At 41.6% G+C, this 21,558-nt stretch overlaps 1 protein-coding gene across 1 annotated transcript in view; it reads right to left on the bottom strand.

Moving 5' to 3' along the window:
• Positions 1–21,229, bottom strand: part of SLC17A5 (solute carrier family 17 (acidic sugar transporter), member 5) — a 79,884-nt gene extending 58,655 nt beyond the window's left edge. Inside the window, exon 1 of the mRNA XM_006902879.1 lies at positions 21,136–21,229. Within this exon, the coding sequence (XP_006902941.1) occupies positions 21,136–21,229 (94 nt within the window). The remainder of the gene's footprint in view (positions 1–21,135) is intronic.
• Positions 21,230–21,558: the final 329 nt, after the last annotated feature.

The following is a 21,558-nucleotide window of genomic DNA, read 5'->3' as shown; positions in this document are numbered from 1 at the left end:
ATGGCATCCTTGGAGCTAGCATAGATCATTTTGCTCTTAAGGGGTGCACACTCAGGGGCCCAAAAGATAAACACCAGGTCCTCCTTCTTGCTCTCCTTGGTCTCACAGGTTGCATCATACAGGGCATAGCGGCAGTCTTTGTCCGGCAGCATCTTGACAAAGGTGGCATAGGGGTCGTCCCAACCAGAATCTCCTTGCCCTCCTCCAGGATGATGTTCTTCTTGTCCTCGTTCAGGCAGAAGAGCACCGCCTTCTTGCGCTTCTTCACCTCCTCTGGTGCCGATGATTTGTGCACCTTCATGTTATTGAACACCTTGATGACACCATCAGAGACAGCCACACAGGAGGCCATGTTTCCGGAAGCAAAAGGGATATGGCAAAAGGAGCGAGAGGAGACAAGAGCCGCCGCAGCTGCTGCCTGGATCCGACTGAACTCTCCCGGCCCCTTCCGTTTAGTATCGAAGCAGGGCTTTTTTGAGGAGGAATGTGGCATCAGGATTGGAGGAAGATTCATCAACAACCTATGTTCTGCAGATAATACAACCTTGCTTGCTGAAAGTGAGGAGGATCTGAAGTGCTGCTGTAGAAGGTCAAAGACTGTAGTCTTCAATATTGATTGAAGCTCAATATCAAGAAGACAAAGATTCTCACCACTGGGCCAATTAGCAGCATCACGGTAGAGGGAGAAAATACTGAGGTTGTTAACAATTCCAGCTTGCTCGGCTCCACAATCAACACTCTTGGCACCGGCAGTCAGGAAATCAAAAGATGAATTGTGTGCAGAAAATCTGCTTTCAGGGACTTCTCCAGACTCCAGAAAAGCAACGATGTCAGTCTAGAGATTAAGGTGTGCCTGATCCAGGCTATCATCTTCACAATACTTTCTATGCGTCAGATAGTTGGACAATGACAAAGGATGACAGAAGAACTGATGCCTTTGGAGTTGTGGTGCTGAAGGAGTTTGAACATACCATGGGCCACCAAGAAAACAAATAGGTCTGTCTTGTAGAGGGTTAAACCAAGTTTCTCTTGGAGGCTAGGATTTTGAAGCTCCTTGGAGATGAACATCATGCTCAGAAGGCTGGAGGGACAGGGCAGGAGAGAAAAACCCCAAATGAGATGGATTGACAGAGTAACTGGAGCAATGGGAGTAGGTGTGTTGGAATCAGTAAGACTGGCTCGGGATAGGAAAGGGTTCAGAACTGCTGTACATAGGGTCACTATGAGTAACAGGTGACTCAGTGGCACATAAAACAATAACTAGAAACAAGGTTACAGTATCTACACCAAGTATCTGTGAAAGCTGTTTATCAGTTATCAACCCTTAAAAAACCTACTGTAAAGAGAAATAAGTGAAGGCACAATTATACTATAATTAAAAAAGTAAAGGTGGGCTAGGTTGGAGGAACCAATGAAAGAAAGGTGTTATGAAAGGATGAATTTTACCTATTTTCTACTCGAATTGTAGGCATATGTGTATGTGTGTGTGTGTGTGTGTGTATAATTTTTTAACTTCTTTTATTGAGTTTGACAGAGAGGAGAGAATTTAGGGGACAGTCTAGGAATTATAACTCTTTTAAAGATAAAAGTAATCATCATCCAAACACTGAGTATTTGATAACTACCTATTGAAAGATATGAACACTTATTTAATTTAGGAAACTCTGGTGGCCTAGTTTGTGCTGCAATCTTGAAGGCACACGGCTCAAATCCACCAGATGCTCTGTGGGAGAAAGATCGGCAATCTCCTCCTGTGTGATTTACTGCCTCAGAAAACCCAATGATGGTCTGTGCTGACTCGAATGCATACAACAACAACCACAACAGCAGCCTCGTAGTAAGAAGCTGCACTGCAATACGAAAAGGAAAGCAGTTTGCTCTATAGAGGAAGGATGAGGAATCTCCTCCCGCCTGTAACTGCCTTTGAAAACCTGCTGGAGGATCAGATATGAGTTGCTTTCAACTTGATGGCACACAATAAAAACAACAATGGCCTAACTGAAACTGGGTTTAGGAGAGGGAGCTCTGGTGGTCTAGTGGCAAGAAGCCATACTGCAATCTCAAAGGCACATGGTTTGAGGCCACCAGCTGCTCTGTGGGAGGATGGGCAGTCTCCTCCTGTGTGATCAACTGCCTCTGAAAACCCACCAGAGGGTGATCTCTGGGTTGGTTCTGATTCTATGGTACATTATAAGAACAACAACAACAGATCATTGCTGATGTGAGATGTATCCTAGCTGAAAGCAGAGAAAACCAGAAGAATGTCTATTTGTGCTTTATTGACCATGCAAAGGCATCTGACTCTGTGGATCATAATGAATTAAAGCTAACATTGAGAAGAACAGAAATCCTAGAACACATAATTGTACTTATGTGATGTCTATACCTAGGCCATAGGGACTATGGCTGTTTGCTGCAACTGATGGCAGTCCTGATGGGTGCGTGAGAGAGATTTTTGAGGTTGTGTCTGATGTGTATTGCTGCTCTTTTCCCCTCAAGAGCAGGTGTCTTTGAGCTTTTGCCTAAGGTGGAAGTCTGCTCAAAGGCATGGCTTTAAAACCCCTCAGGGATTATTAATTTATTAATTTTCGAATGAATATAACTTAAATGAAACATCAAATTTTTGTCTATTTGCTTAACTGAACAACTTGGTGTTGCTGTGATGCTGCACACTGTTCCATAGTCTTGTTAAATACTATAATGGTTACCCATTATGAACAATGTTTAGATGAGTTTCCAGATTAATTTATCCTGGGAAGCAGGAGTGGCATCCACTTCATAAACTAGATACCTCTGGAAACTCTACAAACTCTCCAGACTCTATAAATGTACAGAAATGATGTTAGTTATAGAATTTACACTCAGTTGTATTCTACTTGAGAATACTTAACCACTGCTAAATGAAACGAGTGCTGTTTATATCTGGAGGAACACTATTCCACTTTGTAAATCACTCTTTGTCAATGAGCAGTATGAAGTAGCCTGGGTTGCTGTGATGCTGAACCTTGTACCACTGGGGTATATCAAATACCAGAATGGTATACCAATGTGGACAGTGTTTGGTGGAGCTCCCATTTGTAAAATACATTTGGAAGCAGGAGTGACATCCACTTCCTAAACCACATGCCTCAGGAAACTCTATGAACTTGGAATTGACAATAGTTATGGAAAGGCATTAGGTCTTTTTTTAATGGAGTCACTATGAGTTGTGCTTGACTTGATGGCAATCAACAACAACAACATACCTAGGCCATAAACTTTTGTCCAAACAGAGCAAGGGAACACTGAGTGGCTTAAAGTGGTTTAAAGTCAAGAAAGCTCTGTGTCAGTGTTGTAGCCTTTTCCCATATCTATTCAGTTTGTATGATGGGCAAATAATTTGAGAAGCTATACTCTATGAAGAACAATGTGGTATCAGGATTGGAGGAAGACTCACCAAACAATCTGTTATACAGATAACAACATGACCCTACTTGCTGAAAGTGAGGACTTGAAGCACTTGCTGCAGAAGACCAAAGAGTAGTTTTCAATATAGATTAAATCTCAACTTCAAGAAAACAAAAATTCTCACCACTGGACAACATCATGAGAGATGGAGAAAAGATTGAAATTGTCAATGATTTCTTCTTGCTCTGACCTACAATCAACACCCTTGGTACCAGCAGTCAGGAGATCAGGAGACATATTTCCTTGGGAAAGCCTGCTGTCAGGGATCTTTCCCAAGCCCAGAAGAGCAATGACATTAGTTTAAAGACTAAGGTGTGTCTGCTCCAAGCTACAATCTTTCTAATCACCTGATATGCATCTGAGAACTAGACAACAAATAAGGATGACAGAAAAAGCATGGCTGCCTTTGAACTGTGGTGCTGGAGAAGAGTATTGGATATCTCATGGGCTGTATAAAAGAATAAACTGACAAGTCTTGGAGAAAGAACAGCCAGAATGCTGTTTGGATACAAAAATCCACATAAGATTTGACTCGACGGCAATCAAAATCTGAGAAAAAATAATGACATTTCAATCTCAAATAATTTGGGCATGTTGACAGAGGAGAGGTTCTTCCTTGGAAAGGTGGAGGGTTGGCAAAAGAAGAGGGAGTATCTCAGTGCAAAGAATTGACATAGTGACCGTAGTAATGGACTCAAGTATGTCTTAAATGATGAGGACAGCACAAGATAGGAAAGGGGTCAAATCTATTGTTCACAGGGTCATTATGAGTTGTACTGACGGTACCTAATAACACCACCACCACCACCACCACCAACAGCCTAGTTGGTAAACAGCTGCACTGCCAATCCAAAGGCAGGTGGTTTAAATCCACTAGCTGCTCTGTGACAATCTTCTCCTGTGCTATTTATGGCCTCTGAAAACCCACTAGAGGGTTAGCTCAGAGTTGGTTCCAACTTGACAGCATGATTTCATTTAGTAATGAAACATTAACAATTAAATTTATATGTGAATATAAGGAGCCCTGGTGGTATAGCATGTAATACATCAGGCTGCTTGCTGAAAGGTTAGTAGTTCTGATCCACCAGTCACTCTGAGGGAGAAAGCTGGGCCCTCTCCTACATTTATGGGAACATTAGCAACTCAGAAACCCAATGAAAGGTTGCAATCAGCCACGCTCCATCCGATGGCAGTCGTTTTAGCTGTGAGTTACTTCTCTCTTTCACTTCAATGGAGTAAACTCTGATTCAGTCAGACGCCATGAGGTTTCTGAGGCCCAGTGGCAAGGGGAGGAGAAAGCCCATTCTCCTACAGAGCCTCTGGTGGATTTGAACTCCTGGAGCTTACTATGGATTATGCCACCAGAGCTCCTCTTTGGGGTACTTTGGTATATTAATTTACTTAACTCACACATTTAACAATGCTATCAACTTTTCTCTGGGCAAGATTTATATTTTTCTTAATTAATTTTAAGGAAAGCTTTGGATTTCCATTCATTCATGTTGCACTTTTCTCCCTGCCACTCCCTGACCCCCCACAATTCACCCTTCTCTTTGAAAAGTAAAAGAAAAAATCTTTCATTGTTATACAATTCCCCCTCCCCCGTACACTCCACTATGCAGCCTTCATTCTGGACTCCTGTCATGACAATAATACCTAATCAAATATCCCTTTTAAACAGTTCTCTCCCTCATGTGTTTCAATGCAGTATACATTAAGGATTTATATTCCTCGAGAGAATTTTCCACTTATCATCCTTGAACCTTTTATTTCGGGATATAGTTAGCAGAATTTTGGCTCCATTCATGCTGTCACTGTTGCCTGGATGGAGACACATTTTCCCTCTGCTCCAATTTAATGGTTAAATGTCCAGCTAAGGACCCTTTGGATACTGTATAACCGCTGCAGTTGAGTCAATTCTGACTCACGGGACAGCCCTGCATAATAAAATTTCCAAAGCAGCCAATCTTTATGGAACCAGGCTACCACATCTTTCCTCCACAGATAAACTGCTGAGTTCAAACTACTGACATTTGGCTACCAGCCGAGTTCTTAACCACTGCACCAGCAGACCTCCTTCATGTCCTATACAAGCCCAAACCAATTCTACTGCATAGGCAACCCTGAATCCTGGTGACGCTCCACCGGGTGCCAGAAGCTGTAAATGTTTATGGAAGGAGAATGCCCGTCTTTCTCCCACAGAGCAGCTGGTGAATCCAAACTGCTGATCTAGTTGGTTAGCAGTGCAACACATAATGCACTGTGCCTATTGTTGTGATTAGATGCTGACTACAACTGACAGTGACCCTATGAGAAATAGAGCAGAAGCTTGCCCTGTCCTGTACCATCCTCGCCATCACAGATGTGCTCGTGCCCACTGTTACAGTCTCTGTGTCAACTCATCTGGTTGAGGTTCTCCCACTCTTTCCCTGACCCTCCACCCTTCCCAGCATGATGTCTATTTCCAAGGACTGGTCCCTCCTGACATAACCAAAGTGTATGAGAAGAAGCTTCACCATCCTGTAATGAGCACCCCGGTTGGACTTCCTCCAAAGCAGACTGGTGTGTTCTTTCGGCAGTCCACAGGATATTCAGTACTCTTCTCCAACACTACAGTTTGAAGGTGCTGATTCTTCTGTCATCCTTATTCATTGTCCAACTTTCAGATGCACAGGATGCAACTGAAAATATTCTGGATCAGGTCTATAGAAGAGTGTATTTCCTTTATTATGGCTTTGTTTCAGGCAATATTACATGGCAGTATTAGACAGACTTGTTGCTGACAAAGTGATTTCCTTTCATTTCAATTAGTAGCTCAGTGCTTTAATGATGGTATCACAAGTGCTCCTTGGAACTCTGGGCAGGAATACCATAATCTCACCAAGTCTTAACAATGAAACCGTGTTACTTGAAGGAATTTGGAACAAAGGAAATCCAGGTTTATATATTATTTCTGTTTTGTTAAGGTATTCTTTACAAATTTCACCTAACTTTAGCAAAGGAAAGACAAGATAGGACTCACAGTTGTTGTTTTTTCCCCCTATGACCTGATTATGAAGGACAGAAATGTGTGTGGGTGAAGGAACTGATGACTCAGGGAGACTGTTGACAGGGTTACTGTAGTTTTCCAGGTATGAGATGCTTTAAATCAGGGTGCCAGCTGAGGTTGACAGAGAGAAATATCAAGATTTGAGTTAAGTTTAAAAGAATTGAAAAGCCCTCACATGGTCAGACGTGGGGTAGGTGAAAGGGAAGGATGACAATACTAGTTATTTTCTCACTTTAAATGATTTTACTTTATGCTATTTTATTTTTTATGCTTTTAAAAATATATTGGTTTGCTTACAAAGGTCATATACACTGTGTTTCATACTATTTTTCACTCATTGTGTTTCATACAGTAATTTCCATGCATTGTTTTAGAAAATAAATCACCATCAGACCTTGCCTATCTTTACAGGTCCCCATCTTTATGCTATCCTGATAGGAAATTTATTACTGCATTCTAATCTTTACAGCTGTAATATTGACTGTGTGCTATTGTTGAACAAAAGCCCTGAATCTGGTCCTGTCCTGCACCATACTCACACTCTCTGAAATGCTAGAGCCCACTGTTAGAGTCATTGTGTCAATCCATCTACTTGAGGGTCTTTCTCTCTTTCCCTTGGAAAAAGCACAAGGTCCTTTAGAATAAAGTCTTTTTTTCAAGGACTGGTCCTTCCTGACAACGTGCCCAAAGCATGTGAGATGAAATCTCATCATCTGTGCCTAAAAGGAGCCCTCTGGTTGTACTTCCTTCAAGACAGATTTGTTTGTTCTTTTGGCAGTCCATGTTGTTGTGTACCGTAGGGCTGGAACCAGCCCATAGTTTACTTTCCAGGGGGTTTTCAGAGGCAATTAGTCGCACAGGAGGAGATTGCCCATTCTTCTCCCACAGAGCAGCTGGTGGCCTTGAACTGTGTGCCTTTGGGATTGCAGCGCAGCTTCCTGCCACTAGGCCACCAAAGCTCCCTGGCAGTCCATGAGATGTTCAATCATTGTGTCTTTCAATTTTCCTTATTCATTGCACTATAGTGCACAATTGCCCCATCAAATTATCATTTTTTTAGAATTATGATATACCACACTGTAAATAAAATATAGAACTAGAAACTTGGAAAGTTAAGGAAAGGTTAGTAAATAATTTCACATTACTGGTGACATTTCAAGGCCCTCTGTTGGTGTAGTCTGAGTTGTTTTACTAACCTAAAGGGTACCCTGGTTCAAATTCACCAGAGGCTTTGTGGAAGAAAGATGGGCAAATTCCTCTAGGATATTTTCTAGCCTCACAACCCACTGGGTTAGCTTTGAGATGGATCTGGCTCAATGGCCGTGAGTGACGACACATGAAAATCTAATTCAGAAGTTACAGACCAAGTAACTAACTGTTTTTGGCACAACTGATACCTTTAGAACTGATACTTAGATAATAAAAAACCAAACAAAGAATTCACAGAATATATTACTATAAAGTGATAGAATAGAACCATAGACAGTTGCACTGCCAACTCAAAGGCTGTGCCTCTTTGATGGTTCAAAGCCACCTGTGACTCCGAGGAAGAAAGATGGACAATCTCCTCCTGTGTGATTTACAGCCTTGGAAATGCTATGGTCAGATTTGATGGCAAGGAGGGAGAGGGAGAGGGACAGGAAGAGAGAGAAGGAGGTAGAGAGGAAAGGAAAGAGGAAAGGAGAGAGAGGGAGGGAGAGAGTTTTAAGAAACACTAAAAATAAAGTTATTCTTAAAAAATAAAGTTATTGACTTTGTAAAAACCATTGTTAGTTGGTTCTGAAGGAAGATGGTCAAGCTGCAGTGAAGGAACTGGTCAGAAGTCAGCCTCCGGAAATTGGCAGAATACTAACTGAGGTGTTTCAACAAACAGTTACAGTCCTGGATGTGGTCACTCATTTAGACAAGAAATCAGGAAAACAGCTCCCTGGCCAAACAACTCAAAGAGATCCGTATCTGTGCTCATTCCAAAGGAAGGCGATCCAAAAGAAAGGAGAGATTATCAAATAGTATCATTAATATGACATGTAAGTAAAATTTTCCTGAAGATAAAGAAAAAACAGTTGCAGCAGTACATCAACAGAGAATTGTCAGAAATTCAAGTCAGATTTGGAATGAGGGGCATTGTTGCTGATGTCAGTTTGATTTTGGCTGAAAGCAGAGAATACCCAAAAGAATACCCTTATTTTACTGACTATGCACAGGCATTCTATTGTGTAGGTCATGATAATTTATGGTTAATATTGTGAAGAATAGGACTCTAAAGCACTTAATTGTGCTCATATAGAACCTGAAAACAGAACAACAGTCAGTCTTGTGAACAGAACAAAGGGTTACTGCATGGTTTAAAATTTTGAAAGTGTATGATAAGATATTATGACAATCTGGAACAAGACATGCATTACAATGTGAATAGGGAGAGGAAGAGGGAAGAAATTGTGTATAATGGAATGAATGAAAACTCACGCTTTCTGTAAACTTTCAATTAAATCACAATTAAAAAAATAAAATCATGTCTGCTCTTCCAAAAAAATATTACTAGCAAGAAATCTATGCAATCAGAAAAATTTTATTGCAAGACAATGTGGTAGTACAACAAACTGTGCCTGTGCATTTGGATAAGCTTTGAAATAGATCCAACAAGCCATGTTTGCATGATAAAGAGTAAACATCCCTCAAGTATCCACCACATTGAAATCAAGTTCAAAGCAAAAGCATGTGTGCATAATAAATGGAGCACCTCTTATAACAAATACTAGATTCTAAATCATGGCTTAGGAATGTGGAGTGGGTGTACTGAAAGAATACTGATTTAGAGTAAAGCAGACCTGGGAATAAATCTTAGTCCTAATTTTAAATGATTTGACAGATCACTTGGAAAAATTTATTCATAAGTGTTCTGCTCCAGGTTAAAATGAGGATTCCACCACCCACCACAATTGGCTTTATGGGATTAAAAGAAATACTGTAGGGCAGTATAGTGTTCACTTAGCAAAAGTGAAGTTATTTTCTTGATCACTTCCAGGTAAGTTATACTTAACAAGTAAGAAGGCTTCTTGGGGAAAGAACATTTACCCTGAGTTTTTATCAATGAGCCAGAAGTCAGTAGGTAGGTCAGAGGAGGGAAGAGACTCAGGACCAAGGCAGCAGCACACAGAAGCATGGATGGACATCAAGGTTGTGAAGGCTGCGACCAGAAGAACTAGAGGCACCAGCTATGAATCCCGACCCAATGGCTCTGAAGAAACCCTTGGAGGTGGCTAATAGAAAAGCCCAGGCTGAGGGGATTGACCTGCTAACCAAAGGCAACACCTCTCTGGTGGTTTGAATCCACCAGGGGCTCCATGGAAGAAAGATGGGCAATTTCCTCCCATGTGATTTACAGCCTCTGAAAATCCACTGGAGGGTCAGCTTGAAGTGGGTTCTTACTCGATGACAGAGTTTCAGAATAAAATAGGAGAAAAATGTGAAACAAACTCATTAAAGAAAAGATCAGGTTTACTGGTCTCATCAGAGACTGCTGTAATCCTCAAGAGTCTGACCCTGAGTCAAAACTGAAAAGGAAATGATACCTATGATCCAAACCTCCAGACACACAACAGGTCTATAGGGTGAGCACCACCACCAGGGAGAAACAAGCATCTTAGAAAATTTACAGAAGATGAGAAGGGCGGCATTTGCCCAGGACGTACCTCAGACAGCAAGGATATGACAGTAGGACGAATGAAGATGGGAAACACAGGGAAAACATGGGAAGAGTGCTGTCACAATGTGGAGACTACATTCAAGGACATGAAGCAGTGTGTATGACTTGAAGCAGTGTGTATGACTTGTTGAATAGAAAAGTAATTTTCTCTGTAAACTTTTGTTCAGATCGCAACAAAAAAGTTAAAACAACAATAACAAAATCCCCCAGAGTATACAGAATGGAGAAAGGCAGGCCCAAGGAGAGCAGGGAACTCCAAATGATTTGATCAATGGATTATTGTAATAACTCCAAGAGCAATACTTTTGAGTAGGATACTGGGTACTAAGTTTAATAATAATTTAAAAAGCTAAAATGTAGTGTTACTATGGGGAGAAGTGGCTAAAAAGGCAACCCTCTTTACCATTATCCCTCAAAAGTAGACTCCAGGGGATGTCCTGATCCTTTCTTCCTCTTTTCTTTTTTAATGGATTCTTCAAAGATAGTATTCTTAAAGATTCCTTAAACCTGGAGCTGCTAGTGACAGCTAACTTGAGACTCTGGAGTTGAGGTGAACTTTGAGCCATAGTTAAATTTTCTAGGTCTTTAAAGGGTTAAAGATAAGTTTATAGAATTTCAGTTCTCCTAAGAGCATATTACACTGGACTTCCAGTGCATTACCAATACATTCAGAAAACAGATGGATAAAAAGCAGATGATGCGATTCTGAAAGGGAACTTAAGGACTAATATATCCTATCCTTCAAAGGATGGTAATAAAAAGGGGCAAGGAAATAAGGCGAGCTTTACTTGATGCCATTCCTTATAAAACTTATAAAAACTGATTGAACTTATCCAAATAAGGGACTCCTGGCAGCCTAGTGAGTAAGGAGTTGTGATGTCAACCCAAATGTAGGTAGTTCGAATCTACCAGCAGCTCCTCTACATCTGATAGCCACTGAAAATCTGCTGGAGAGTCAGCTATGATTTGACACTGATTCGACGGTCATGAGTATTTTTTTGTAAACAAAAGGACACATAAGCCCGCAGATTCGGATTAAAAGAAACAATTACTCAGAAGTTAAGATCTAGAATTCATGACTGTTATGGGTCAAATTGTGCCCCCTCAAAAATATGTTATAAATCTTAACCACTATGTCCATAGTTATAATCCTCTTGGGCTTATCTTTGTTATATTAATGAGACTGAATTGTGTTGGGTGTAAAACAAGAGATATAAAAAAGAGATGAGAAGTGAACTAGCAAGAGAAGCAGGGGTAAGTGACAAGAGAGCTGCCACAGCACATGAGAATCACCGCCAAGAGAGGAGGACCTTCTGGAGACAACGGAAAGAAAGTCTTCCCATGGAACCATTATCCTATCTAAATACAGACTTCTAGGCTCCTAAACCATGAGAAAACACATTTCGGTTTGTTGAAACTGTTCCCTGTGTTATTCCTATCACACCAGATAACCAGGGTTAACTTGTACCAAAGACAGAACTCCAAGCCGCACTCGCCTGAAGTGTGGAAGCACATTTGGAACAGGGTATGGGGTAGAGGCTAGAAGAGTTTTAAAGTCCTTATAAGCAAAAGCCTGGGAAGCTCTGGGGGCATAATCCTTGTGAGCCACACTGCTAATTCACAGGCTGTGTGTTCCCTGTAGTCTGGAACCACCAAGTGGCTTCTCGGGGGAAGAATGGGCAATTCCTCCTGCTGCAATGTAAAGACTGTGAAATTTGTGACGGAGGCTTGCTGTGAGTTGGAACTGTCTGGATAGGCAGTGAATCGAGAGAAGAGTAATCATAAAATCCTGGACTGTTGGTAGAATCCAGACATCAAAGGGAATTCTGGTGAGGGCCCAGAAGAAAGTGAGGAGAGCTATAGAGAGATTAGTGTTTTACAGAATATATTTGGTGCCACCAACAGAATGCTGGTAGAAATGTGGACATTACATGTGCTTCTAGTGAGGCTTTAAAAAGAAATGGAGTAGCCCTCCTCAGGCAACTGATCTCTCCTGATGATGTGATCAAACTTAAGACTTTCATTGTAGGATTTTTAGAAATAATTCTCCAAGACCTTCCTTCCTAGTTTATTTAAGTCCAGGATCAGCTCTAAAATCTGCCCACTGATGACAGTGTCATAGACATACAATTGATAATAAACATATGGTATGATGCTGTTGTTGTGTACTGTAGAGTCGGAACCAACCGATACATGACCCTCCAGTGGGTTTTCAAAGGCATTTAATTGCATGTGAGGAAACTGCCCATCTTTCTTCTTTGGAGCAGCTGGTGGATTCAAATTGTGTGCCTTTGGGATAAAAACACAGCATTTCATCACTAGGACACCAGAGATTCCAGCATAAATTTGCTGCTGTTAGGTGCTGTTGAGTATGACCCTTAGAGACTCTGTGAACAGCTATCCTGAAACCTGCCCTATTCTGTGCCATCCTCCTATCTCTGAGACACTAGAGCCATTGCTGAAGGCACACTTTCAATCCATTTCATTGAGGGTCTTTCTCTTCTTTGCTGACCCTCCATCTTTCCAAGTATGATGTCCCTTTCCGAGGAATAGCCTCATCTAGCTACATGTCCAAAGTATGAAAAATGAAGCTTCCTCATCTTTGCCTCCAAGGAGCACTCTGGCTACATTCTTTCCAGGAGATATCTGTTTGTTCTTTTAGCAGTCCACAGGATGTTTAGTACCCTTCTCCAGTACCACTCGAGCTTTCTGATGCATAGCACGTGACTGAGAAGCCCATGACCTGAATCGGCGCACCTTAATCTTCAAACTGACATCATTGTTCTTCAGTATTTTGGAGATTGACAGTGGACTTGCCCAATGCAATATGTTTCCCGATTTCCTGACTGCTGGTACCTAGGGTGTAAACTGAGAGGTAGGTGGTAATTCCCCTACATAGATTCTAGTTAAAAATATTATTTTCTCAAATGACTCACAGGCCATAGTCTTTGCAATTAGTTGCTATGCAGACAGTGAGCTAAACAATGACTAAACATGACAGAAGAATTTGATGCCTTTGAGTTGTGGTGCTGGAGAAGAGTATTGAATATACCACAGCCTGCCAAGAGAATAAACAGGTCTGTCTTAGAGAGGATGAAACCAAGCTGCTCCTGGGAGGCAAGGATTTTGAGGCTCCGTCTCACATAGTTTAGCAGGCTTTGAGAGCTAATGTAATACGTAACTGTTCCTCAGGTTCCCGAGGATGACAACCTTATAGGAGAAGACTGCTTCATCTTCTTCCCTTGGAGCAGCTAGTGGATTTGAACCACTAGCCTTTTAGTTAGATTCCCAATGTTTAACCAACTGTGCCACTAGGGAACTTCACATTTATTCACTAGGAAAGGGTTTGGCATTGGGACCCTAGATCAAGGTCTTTGAAGCACTGAACAGTGAGGTGCTGAGGAGGAGACTGAGCATCCTTGACTGAACATTGACTTGTACAAAGGAATGACCCTTTTCTATCGAGGAGGGTGGATACTGGATCTAGTATATCCCTTGACTGAGACATTGCATTAAAAAAAATTATAGAAAATGAATAAAATAAGTTGCCTTTTTTTTTCCCTAAAGGGGACACATCCAACTAGTCTTATCCTTATCCTTCACTCCTAATCAACCTTTATATAGGGAGCTCTGGTGATCTAGTGGTAAGAATCTGCCCTGCAATCCTAAAGGCACAAGGTTTGAATCCACCAGCTGCTCCACAGAAGGATGGGCAATCTTCTCTCATGCAGTTACTGCCTCTGAAAACTCACTGGGGGAGGGCAGCTATGGGTCAGTTCTAACTCAATGTTATACAATAACAAACCTTTGTACATGCCTAGCTTCCAAATTAATATCTATTTATGTATAAACATCAAATCTCATTAAAATGGACCAAGTTCCTTCAACATTAACAGTTATTATTACAGTGTGACTCTCTGCTGTTTTAACAGGATTGCCTTCTATCAAATACTCATTACTTCATATTTAAGAGTATACACACGTAGGGGAGCTCTGGTGGCCTAGTGGCAAGGAGCTGCAACTACAATCCCAGTGGCTCACGGTTCGAATCCACCAGATGCTCTGCCGGGAAAAGGAGGGACAATCTCCTCCTGTGCCAGTCAGATCTGATTTGACGGTACACTCACACAAAAATAAATTTTTTTTTTAAAAAAAAGAGTATACGCACGCACAAAATATAGTTGTGAAGCTCAAGTTTTACATAAATGTAAAAAAATGTTTAAAATATAAAACTTTTTTGTCCCCAGTAGAATGTTGATATATTCCTTTGAGTCAGGAAGAGATAGTCCATCTTTCTCCCATGGAGCAGAAGGTGGATTTGAACCACATGACTTTGTGTTGCCAGTGCAACTCCTTACTACTAAGCCACCAGAGCTCTCTACCTCCAATGTAACAGTAGAGGCAAAACAAAGCAACCAAAGAAAACAAAGCAAGAATCCATGGAATTACCAGTTCTAGAAACTAGATCTGTTGTTCATAGGGTCGCCGTAAATCACAGTCAATGTGACAGTATGTACAGCAACAGCAACAACATAAATTAGAAAATCCCACTTCTGATACAGCAAGGTAGGCATTATTCTAAGCATTTGCTCTGAGTTCTTTTAAATCCCCTCTTCCCCCACTAACCCTATGAATTAGGTATACTATTTTTGTTGGAGATCTGGTGGCCTAGTTGGTAGGGAGTAGTGCTGCCAATTCAAAGTTAGGGGGTTCAGATACACCAGTTATTCTGTGACAGAAAGATGGGTAATCTCTTGTCATGTAATGTCTTTGAAGATCCACTGAGGGTCAGGGAGAGAAAGAAAGACTTTAAAATAAAGAACAGAAAGTTAGGTAAGTTGATCAAGGTTGCACTGCTTGTAGTGGTAAAGCTTTTAGGTGCTACGCTTCTAGACCTTGAAACACAAAGAAATGTCTTGGAAACACCAAAACGGATTTCTAAGAATATGAATGAGTCCCTTTTTGGTACAACTATATTTTAAAATTTTCTTTAATAGACTACAAAAGATCTTTCATGAATAGAACAAAAATAAATCTTCAGTTAGTAGAAGGATGAGGATTGAAGGATTTTTATCTATGGAAAAGAGGAAACTCTGCTCTTCCCTGCCTAGTTCCGTCTCTTCCTCTTACTTAAATTAGGCAGTAAAACCTACAGACTTCCTGTTATTTATTAGTACTAAGCTGTTCTTCACACACTATTTTAGTGTGCATCTCTGAATTCCACAGGCTACAGGAAAAGCAAATGCTGGGAAGCAAACCACGTTGTTCTTAGGTTAAAATTAAAACAATAAAACAAAACCCAACCAAACCAATTGCCATCAAGTAATTTCTGACTCATGATGACTTCCATGTGTGTCAGAGTGAACTCCACAGAGTTTCAATAGCTGACTTTTTAGGAGTAGATTAGCAGGTCTTTCTTTTGAGGTACTTCTGGGTGGCCTTGAACCTCTAGCTGAGAGCTCTATTTGCACCACCCAGGGACTCCATTGTTGTTGCTGGGTGCCAGAGTCAGAACAGATGCAGAGTTGACCTTTCAGCAGGTTTCCAGAGGCAGTAAATCACGCAGGAGGAGAATGCCCATCCTTCTCCCGCAGAGCAGATGGTGGATTCAAACTGCGTGCTTTTGGGATTATAGTGCAGTTTCTCATCATTAGGCCACCGGTGCTCCCTAGGGACTCCACAGTTAGGTGAAACTATTTTGAGCTCTGAGTCATATTATCAATTTGAGAGACATTAATTCTTAATGACACTAAAGAAATATATTCTAATGTTAGCTATTAAAATAAGAAACAATACGCATAATTTAAAACCTCATCTCCAGAAGTGGAAGGGTGACTTTCAAGTTGGTTAGGGATCAAGTAAAATGATTAAGTATTTTGCAAGCAGGAATTTCTCAAATAGAATACAAAGGTGGTTAGTGCTATGTTGAGGAATGGAGAAAAGACTAAAATTTAGGAGAATGCTGAGGCTAGTTTTTAACATAGTTTAATACTTCAATGAGTTGTAAACAATCAGAATCCACGGAAGCGGCAATCAGGAAAAACTCCAAAGTATTGTGTATTGCATCGGGAAAATTTGTTGCCAAAACATCTTTAAAATGTCAAAGGCAAATACCACTTTGAGGACTAATGTGTGTCTGAATCAAGTCTTGGAATGTTCAATTGCTTCATATGCATGCAGAAGAATAAAAAGAGAAGAACTAGCCTCTCTGAATTATGGTGCTGGCAAAGAGCAGGACAGCATTGGTGAAAATGACTTGGGACTTGAGCAATGTCTACAACAGACTCAAACAACGCAACGATTATGAGGATGGCAGAGGATCAAGCAGCCTTTTACTCTTATGTACATAAGACTGCTATGTGTCAGACTGACATGACAGCATTTAACAGCCCTTAACATGGGGACACTGACCCAGAGCTGACTCTCCAGCAGCCTTTCAGATGCTGAAAATCATACAGGAGGAGATTGCCCAACTTTCTCCCCTGGAGCAGCTGGTGGGTTTGAAACGCTGTCTTTTGGGTTGGAATTGCAACTCCTTATCCACTAAACCACCAGCACTCCCTTAACAAAGGTGTTGTTAAACACTGTTGAGTCAAGTAACCCTATAAACAAATCTGAATCCTGGCCTATCCTGTGCTGTCCTTATTGTCTCTGACATACTTGAGCCCATTGCTGCAGTGGCTGTGTCAGTTTATCTCATTGAGGGTCTTTATCTCTTTGGCTGACTCTTCACTTTTCCAAGCAACATGTCCCTCTCCAAGGAAGTCTCTCCTAGCAACATGCCCAGAGTGTGAAACTATGCTTTGCCATCTTTGCCTCTATGGAGGATTCTGGGTTCACCTTCTCCAAGACATCTGTTTTCTTAGTAGCCCATAGAATATTCAGTACTTTCCCCTAACACTACTGCTCAAAGGTATCAATTCTTCTTATGTCACCTTTATTCACTGTCCTGCTATCAGATGCATAGCAGGTGACTGAAAAGACCACGGGCTGAATGAGGCACACCTTACTCTTCAAACTGACATCATTGCCCTTCAGTACTATGGAGAGGTCCCTGACAGCAGACTTTCTCAGTGCAATATGTCTCCTGCTTTCCAGACTGATGGTACCAACAAGGGTTTTCATTGTGGATTCTGGTAAGATGAAATTATTGACAACTTCAATCTTTTTCCCATCTATCATGATGTTGCTTACTGATGCAGTGGTGAAGATTTTTGTCTTCTTGATGTTGAGATGTAATCTATGTTGAAGACTGATCTCCGGCAGCCATGTGCAATCTTTGTAAATTACTTAACCTCTGGCAGGCCTTGTATGTTCTAGAATTTCATATTAATAGCATCATACATTGATATGGTGGCTTTTTAAATTTCACCATGCTTTATGACTCATACACACTGTTGTTCATAGAGTGGTTTTGCTACTTTTTTATTACAAATATTCTGTTGTATGGATTGCTGCTGCTGTTGCATTAGAATTGATTCATAGCTATCCTATGAATCTTAAGGGTATAAATCACATGGTAGGATACTGTCTATCTTTCTTGCATGGAGCAGCTATGTATTCGAATTGCCTGCCTTTGGGTTGTTGTTGTTATAATGTTGAATAGACTGACATCATTGCTCTTTAGCACTATGGAAAGGTCCTTGACAGCATTTTCCCTAATGCAATTAATCTTTTGATTTCCTGACTGCTGGTGTCAAGAGAATTGATTATGGAGTCCCAAGCAAGGTGAAACTGTTAATAATCTCAAACTCTTCTCCATCTATTATGATGCTGCCCATTGGCTTAGTGGTGAGAATTTTGTTTTCTTGATGTTGAGCTTCAAGCTATATTGAAGACTGAAGTCTTTGACCTTCTGCAGCAAACACTTTAGGTCCTCTTCAGTTTCAGCAAGCAGGGTTGTGTCATCTGCATAACACAGATTGGTGACCCTTCCTCTAATTCTGATGCCACATTCCTTCTGCTAAAGCCCAGCATTCTAGATGATCTGTTCTGCATGTAGATTGAAAAGATATGGAGACAGAGTGCATCCCTGATGCACTCCTTTCCTGATTTTGTACTATGCAGTGTTTTCTTGTTCTGTTCGGATGACTGCTTTCTGATCCAAGTATAGGTTTCACATGAGCACAATCAGGTGTTCTGGGATTACCAGTCTTCTCAATGTTAGCCACAATTTGTTGTGATCTATACAGTCAAATGCCTTTGCATATCACAGATAGACATTTCTCTGGTACTCTGTTTCCAGGCAAGGTCCATCTGACATTGGCTATGATGTACCTAGTGCCACAGCCTCTTCAAATACAGCTTGTATCTCAGGTAGTTCGCTGTTGATGTACTGTTTCAGTAGCTTTTGGATAATCTTCAGCAGGATCTTGCTTGCATGTGATATTAATGACATTGTTCAATAACTTACACACTGTTAGAACACCATTTTTCCTTAACTGCAACATTTATGGATCTCTTCCAGTCAGGAGGCCAGGTTGTCTTCCAGATTTCTTGGCACAATCTATTGAGGATGTCCAGGGAAGTATCTATCTGTTCGTTGAAATATGTCAGTTAGTATTCTATCAATTCCTGGGGCCTCATTTTTTGCCAGTTCCTTCAGAGCAGTTTGACCTTCTTCCTTCATCATCATTGCCTCATGAACCTATGTTGTTTCATGACATTCTTCTGTGTCAGCCAATTCTTTCTAGTACAGTGACTCTGTATACTCCTTCCATCTTCTTTTTGATGTTTCCTGGGTCATTCAATATTCTGCCCATAGCATCCTTAAGTATTGCCACTTGAGGCTTGAATTCGTTTTTCAATTCATTCAGCTTAAGAAATGTCAACTGAGTTCATCCCTTTGGATTTTTTGACTCCAGCTCTTGGCATATTTCATTATAACACTTTGTCTTCTTGAGCTTTCCTTTAAAAGCTTCTGTTCAGCTCCTTTACCTTCTGATTTCTTCCTTTTGTTTTGACTCCTCAGAATTCTAGTGAAATGTTCAGAGTCTCTTCTGACATCCATTTCAGTCTCTTCTTCCTCCTCTGTCTTTGTAATGACCTGTTGGATTCTTTATGGATACTATTCTTCATATCTTCCCACAGCTCATCTGGTCTTTATCCTTAGTGTTCAAGGCCTCAAACCTGTCCTGGGATGGTTTTTAAATTCAGGTGGGAAACTCAAATTTTGGTTCTTGTGGGTTAAATTTTCTTTAGCTTCAGTTTGAACTTGCATATGAGTAATTGATGTTCTGTTCGATAATCAGTATCTGGCCTAGTTTTCACAGCTGATATTGAGCATCTCCAATGATTCTTTCCACATATATAATCAATCTGATTCCTGTGCAAACCATCAGGTGAAGTCTGTGTTTACAGTCATTTGTGTTTCTTATAAAAGTTATTTGCAATGGCTAAATCATTGTACAAAATTCGATCATTTGTGTCCAGCACTTGGCTTGGCAGGCCATAGTTTGATACCCATTCTCCTGTTGAGGGAAATCTAGGTTGTTTCTTTCTTTTTTAAACTATTATGAAGAAAACACCTGTAAATTTTGTGTGGATTATATGGTGGTTTATATTTAAATTTAAAAGAAATTGTGAAATGGTTTTCTAAGGGAGTTGTAGAAATTTTACACGTTTTTAATTGGTTTGCTTACAAAGTTAGTAAACATTATGTTTCACACTCTTACCAGCAATGTATTAAAAGTTCTAGTTGCTCCTATCCCTGCCAATTACGTAAACTTTAGCCATCCCGGCAGTTACGTAATGTCACCATATTGTGGTTTTAATTTGCATTTCCCTGACAATGATGCTTAACATTTGGGCTCACTTTTAAGCATGTATCATACATATATATCTTCTAACAGAAGGTGGCAGTCTCTAAGAGTACCTTTTTGTTATATTTTTGTTTCTGTGTTTCCACACTACATTAATTACAAAAATTATAGACTTGCAACATAATAAACGACAGGAGTTCAGTTTATGAAACGAAATCTTACTTCCAGGTATAACTCCACTAGTGTTTACATTTAGTTGGCCATAAGAAGTCACCAGCTAGCTGCCGGCGGGAGCTGTAACATTGCCACCAAATGGTGACATTGAAAGCAAAGAGAGAACCACAGAATTAGTGGTTAAGAAAAGTTAAATTTCCAATTTGACCTTTCCCCTCACCCCATGTACACATCTGTGAAAGGCATTGAAAGTATGCAGATTTGGTCTTTGAACTACTTTTAATTATATGACCAAAGTATAGAGGAGGAAAGTATTTTAATTTTCTCAAGTCCAAGAAGACAGTTTGAGAAGTACCTCTTCTACTTGTTGCAAGATCTTTGGTTAATTACTTGAACGCTCTATACATATCCCAACTTGAGGATAACGGAATTGTTTCCTAACTCAGACTGTACACTGCTAGACTGGGGTGGGGTGAAGTCGTATGGACAGTATTTTTAGTTCCTCGCTGCAGTTTCTAGATAGTTGCTGGTTCATTCAATGGTAACCCTTTGCATACTCAAAAACATCAACGCCTGTCCTTTTTCTGACTCCTCTCCCCACTAAGAAGCTACGAATTCACATGCCCTGGGTTCACATGTCCTGGCCCTGACAAGGAAGAGCCAGAAACTCCTCCCGGTTCTCTGCCCATCATCGATTTGAGGTTTCTTTCCCTGTTCGCTCTTCCACCGCGTCCCCAGCCTGGCGCTACCAGAAACCCAGGAGCGCAGCGCAGCCCAGCAGCTCCTCGCCGGCGCCCCGCACCCGCCAGCCCGCCGGGATCCGGGACAGCAAGGGAAGCGGGGCGTCCAAGCGGGGCCTGCAGTGAGCTCTCTTTCCTCGGAGCCCCTCATAGCTCAAAGCTCTGGCCCCTGTGGCAGAATGCGCGGGAGCCATGGTCAGGACCACCCATCCCCGGACACTTGCCACCGCGAAGCCCCTCCACCGCCCTGCGACTCACCGGCTTCGGCTCGCGGGGAGCCCTGCAAGAGTGGCGTGGTGTCTGTACCCTCATCGGCGTCACTGGGAGCCAGGCCCCGGACTGGGGACCTCATGGTGGCTCTGATGAGCGGCTGTGCAGGCCACCGGTCTGAAAGGAGGGCTCTGCTGAGACAGTCAGAGCGAGGCCAAGCTGACAGGGCGGAGCGCGGGTGCTGGAGCCGGCACCGCCTTCGGCGCGAGAACCGCCCCTCGGCCGTGTGCGTCACCACGGCCCCGCCTGGAGGCGGCCCTCTGACTCCGCTCTCCCGCCATTTTAGGACCTGGCAACTCGGAAGTGGTTCCTGTCCCGGGAGTGAGGGCCCTGGGAGCTCTGGCCAGGTGCCGAGTGTTCCGTGTTTATTTTGTTACGTCACGACCCCACCCCGCGCCCTCACCACGTCAT

This window comes from Elephantulus edwardii, unplaced genomic scaffold, assembly GCF_000299155.1.
Source record: "Elephantulus edwardii isolate Elephantulus edwardi_28Jun2011 unplaced genomic scaffold, EleEdw1.0 scaffold00465, whole genome shotgun sequence".
Lineage (NCBI taxonomy): Eukaryota > Metazoa > Chordata > Mammalia > Macroscelidea > Macroscelididae > Elephantulus > Elephantulus edwardii.
This window is presented reverse-complemented; position numbering and strand designations above follow the sequence as displayed.